Source organism: Babylonia areolata, chromosome 35 (genome assembly GCF_041734735.1).
Source record: "Babylonia areolata isolate BAREFJ2019XMU chromosome 35, ASM4173473v1, whole genome shotgun sequence".
In the NCBI taxonomy this organism is placed as follows: Eukaryota; Metazoa; Mollusca; class Gastropoda; order Neogastropoda; family Buccinidae; genus Babylonia; species Babylonia areolata.
In genome coordinates, this window is record NC_134910.1 from 25,225,805 (window position 1) to 25,230,804 (window position 5,000).

Consider the following 5,000-nt stretch of genomic DNA (forward strand, 5'->3'; position numbering starts at 1 on the left):
TTTGCCAGGAACAACCCTTTTGTTGCCGTGGGTTCTTTTACGTGCGCTAAGTGCGTGCTGCACACGGGACCTCGGTTTATCGTCTCATCCGAATGACTAGCGTCCAGATCACCACTCAAGGTCTAGTGGAGGGGGAGAAAATATCGGTGGCTGAGCCGTGATTCGAACCAGCGCGCTCAGATTCTCTCGCTTCCTAGGCGGACGCGTTACCTCTAGGCCATCACTCCACTTCTTTCACCTGCACAAACAAAGGTAGCAGTGTGTAGCCTTTGTTGTACCGTGTCTTTGTTCATTTAATTAATTAATTATTTATTTATTTATATTTTTTTACCTGAATGTTTGTCCCTTTTACCTGACGATTTATCTACACAGTGATCAAGGAAGAGTGTGCGGGTTATTCATCTCAGTTTTAATCACTTGTGGTTTATAATCTGTCTGTCTGTCTCTCTCTCTCTCTCTCTCTCTCTCTCTCTGTCTCTGTCTCTCTCTCTCTGTCCCTCCCTCCCTCTTTCTTTCTGCGACTCTCTCTCCCTCACACATTCTTTCTGTCTCACTCTCTTCCTCCCCTCTCTCTTACTATCCATTCTCGATTATTCGTTTGTTTTTACATCACGTATTAACCACTTGACGAGCATTTTTTTTTCCTTTTCTTTTTTAAGTATCAATTGTTTAAAACAAAGTATTTCGAATTAAAGTATTCTAATGGACTGGGATTTGTTTGTTTGTTTGTTGTTGTTTTCCTTCCTTCCTCCATTTCATCCTTCCTTTATTCATTCCATCCTTCCTTCCTTCATCCGTTTCTTCCTTCCTTCCTTCCCTCCTTCCTTCCTTCTTTCCTTCCTTCCTCCATTTCATCCTTCCTTTATTCATTCCATCCTTCCTTCCTTCATCTATTCCTTAATTCCTTCATTCAACAGAGGTGGTAGACAAAGTCCATGGAGGCTTCAAGCCGTATTTCCGGCCCACAATGGAGAACTTTGACTGTTCGTGTGACGAGCTGGTTGTCCTTCCTTCCTTCATTCTTTCCTTCCTTCCTTCATCCATTCCTCCCTTTATTCCTTCATTCATCCATTCATTCCTTCATTGAACAGAGGTGGTGGACAAAGTCCGTGGAGGCTTCAAGCCGTATTTCCGGCCCACGATGGAGAACTTTGACTGTTCGTGTGACGAGCTGGCTGTCCATCCTTCCTTCCTTCCTTCATCCATTCCTTCCTTTATTCCTTCAATCATCCATTCATTCCTTCATTGAACAGAGGTGGTGGACAAAGTCCGTGGAGGCTTCAAGCCGTATTTCCGGCCCACGATGGAGAACTTTGACTGTCCATGTGATGAGCTGGCTGTCCTTCCTTCCTTCCTTCTTTCCTTCCTTCCTTCATCCATTCCTTCCTTTATTCCTTCATTCATCTATTCAGTCCTTCATTGAACAGAGGTGGTGGACAAAGTCCGTGGAGGCTTCAAGCCGTATTTCCGGCCCACAATGGAGAACTTTGACTGTTCGTGTGATGAGCTGGCTGTCCTTCCTTCCTTCATTCTTTCCTTCCTTCCTGCATCCATGCATTCTTTCATTCCTTCATTCATCCATCCATTCCTTCATTGAACAGAGGTGGTGGACAAAGTCCGTGGAGGCTTCAAGCCGTATTTCCGGCCCACAATGGAGAACTTTGACTGTCCATGTGACGAGCTGGTTGTCCTTCCTTCCTTCCTTCCTTCATCCATTCCTTCCTTTATTCCTTCATTCATCCATCCATTCCTTCATTGAACAGAGGTGGTGGACAAAGTCCGTGGAGGCTTCAAGCCGTATTTCCGGCCCACGATGGAGAACTTTGACTGTTCGTGTGACGAGCTGGCTGTCCGTCCTTCCTTCATTCTTTCCTTCCTTCCTTCATCCATTCCTTCCTTTATTCCTTCATTCATCCATTCATTCCTTCATTGAACAGAGGTGGTGGACAAAGTCCGTGGAGGCTTCAAGCCGTATTTCCGGCCCACGATGGAGAACTTTGACTGCCCGTGCGATGAGCTGGCTGTCCTTCCTTCCTTCATTCCTTCCTTCCTTCTTTCCTTCCTTCCTTCATCCATTCCTTCCTTTATTCCTTCATTCATCCATTCATTCCTTTATTGAACAGAGGTGGTGGACAAAGTCCGTGGAGGCTTCAAGCCGTATTTCCGGCCCACGATGGAGAACTTTGACTGCCCGTGTGATGAGCTGGCTGTCCTCATCCGCAAGTGTTGGTCAGAAGACCCCTCGGAGAGACCCGATTTCCAGTCTCTCAGAACGCTGATCAAGCGACTCAACAAGTGAGTGTGTGTGTGTGTGTGTGTGTGTGTGTGTGTGTGTGTGTGTGTGTGTGTGTGTGTGTGTGTGTGGAGGGGAAGTGTTCATGTGTGTGATTGTGTGCTTGCTTGTTTGTTTGTGTGTGTGTGTGTGTGGAGGGGAAGTGTTCATGTGTGTGATTGTGTGTGTGTGTGTGTGTGTGTGTGCTCTGTGTGTGTGTGCTCTGTGTGTGTGTTTGTGTGTGTGTGTGTGTGTGTGTGTGTGTGTGTGTGTGTGTGTGTTTGTGTGTGTGTGAGTGTGTGCTTGTTTGTTTGTTTGTTTGTTTGTGTATGTGTGTGTGTGCGTGCGTGCGTGTGTGTGTGTGTGTGTGAGTGTGTGCTTGTTTGTTTGTGTGTGTGTGTGTGTGTTTGTGTGTGTGTGAGTGTGTGCTTGTTTGTTTGTTTGTTTGTTTGTGTATGTGTGTGTGTGTGCGTGCGTGCGTGTGTGTGTGTGTGTGTGAGTGTGTGCTTGTTTGTTTGTGTGTGTGTGTGTGTGTGTGTGTGTGGAGGGGAAGTGTTCATGTGTGTGATTGTGTGTGTGTATGTGCGTGTGTGTGTGTGTGTGTGTGGGTGTGTGCATGTGTGTGATTGTGTGTGTGTGTGTGTGTGTGTGTGCGTGTGTGTGTGTGGAGGGGAAGTGTTCATGTGTGTAATTGTGTGCGTGTGCGTGTGTGTGTGTGTGTGTGTGCGTGTGTGCGTGTCTGTGTGGAGGGGAAGTGTTCATGTGTGTGTGTGTGTGTGTGTGTGTGTGTGTGTGTGTGTGTGTGCGTGCGTGCGTGTGTGTGTGTGTATGTGTGAGTGTGTGTATGTGTGCGTGCGTGCGTGTGTGTGTGTGTGTGTGTGTGTATGTGTGTGTGTGTGTGTGTGTGTGTGTGTGCAAAGAACATTTCCTTTAACACGTCACGCAGTACAGATTGAAGATCAAGGGCCATTACTCACTTCATTCCTCGTCGTGATCATTGCGATGTGATGCTCATCAAGTTGATGACTCTTTCCCTATGTCTGTCTGTCTCTGTCTCTGTCTGTCTCTATCTCTTGCTTTCTTTATTTCTTTCTTCTTCTTCTTCTTCTTCTTCTGCGTTCACTCGTATGCACACGAGTGGGCTTTTTTACGTGTATGACCGTTTTTACCCCGCCATGTAGGCAGCCCTACTCCGTTTTCGGGGGTGTGCATGCTGGGTATGTTCTTGTTTCCATAACCCACACCGAACGCTGACATGGATTACAGGATCTTTAACGTGCGTATTTGATCTTCTGCTTGCATATACACACGAAGGGGGTTCAGGCACTAGCAGGTCTGCACATATGTTGACCTGGGAGATCGTAAAAATCTCCACCCTTTACCCACCAGGCGCCGTCACCGTGATTCGAACCCCTGACCCTCAGATCGAAAGTCCACCGCTTTAACCACTCGGCTATGGCGCCCGTCTTTTATTTCTTTCTTTGTCTCTGATTCTCTCTCTGTCTCTCTATCTCTGTATCAGTCTCTATGTTTCTCTGTCTCTCTTTATATGTCTCTGTCTCTGTCTGTCTGTCTCTCTGTCTCTGATTCTCTCTCTGTCTCTCTATCTTTGTATCAGTCTCTTTCTATGTGTCTCTGTCTCTGTCTGTCTGTCTGTCTGCCTCTCTCCCTTTGTCTGTGATTCTCTCTCTGTCTCTCTATATCTGAATCAGTCTCTTTCTATGTGTTTCTGTCTCTGTCTCTCTCTCTCTGTCTTATTTCCGTATTTCCTTCTTCACTCCCCCCCTCCCCCCCCCCCTACTTTTTTAACCTTTTCAAGTCGACCAATATCAAATTCATATCCAGTTGTTGTCCAAGTTCACGGGGATTAAAAGAAAACAGAAAAAGTTGTTGTTGTTTTTTTTTTATCCTACTTTATTTTATTGCCTCTGTTCCGCTTCCAGATGCAAGATTTAATGAACATTTCACAGTTCAGTCGCCAGTTTAATTCACGCGCATTTCATTCAGAAGGAAAAAATAAAATACAATAAAATAAAATAAAATAAAAAACACTGACAGCGTCGATCGTTCCATAACTTAACGTGTGCGTCATCAACTTCGATCAAATGCAAATTAATGCAAAACGGTTTTAAAAACAATTCAAAGGCAATAAGAAACAAATAATTGGAATAAAATCAAATAGGCGTTTTAAATCTAAAACGTGAAACAAAATATCATAACATGGATATTATGATTAGTCCTGGGGTAAATTAAATGAGGCCATCATCACCATCACCATCACCACTATCACCATCATCATCATCACCATCATCACCCCCATTATCACCATCACCATGGTCATCATCATCACCACCATCGTCACCATCATCATTATCATCATCACCATCATCATCACCATCGTTACCATCATCATCGTCACCATCATCATCATCACCATCGTCACCATCATCATCATCACAATCACCATCACCATGGTCATCATCATCACCACCATCGTCACCATCATCATTATCATCATCATCACCATCGTCACCATCACCATGGTCATCATCATCACCACCATCGTCACCATCATCATTATCATCATCACCATCATCATCATCATCATCACCATCGTCACCATCATCACCATCATCATCATCATCATCATCATCGTCACCATCACCATGGTCATCATCATCACCATCGTCACCACCACCACCATCATCATCATCATCATCCTCATCAT

General features: G+C 45.1%; 1 protein-coding gene across 1 annotated transcript in view; it reads left to right on the plus strand.

Annotated features, from left to right (window-relative positions):
* The window catches only part of LOC143278034 (atrial natriuretic peptide receptor 1-like), a 333,197-nt gene that overhangs the window by 310,521 nt on the left and 17,676 nt on the right, over nucleotides 1–5,000 (plus strand). Inside the window, exon 15 of the mRNA XM_076583046.1 lies at nucleotides 2,124–2,295. Within this exon, the coding sequence (XP_076439161.1) occupies nucleotides 2,124–2,295 (172 nt within the window). The remainder of the gene's footprint in view (nucleotides 1–2,123; nucleotides 2,296–5,000) is intronic.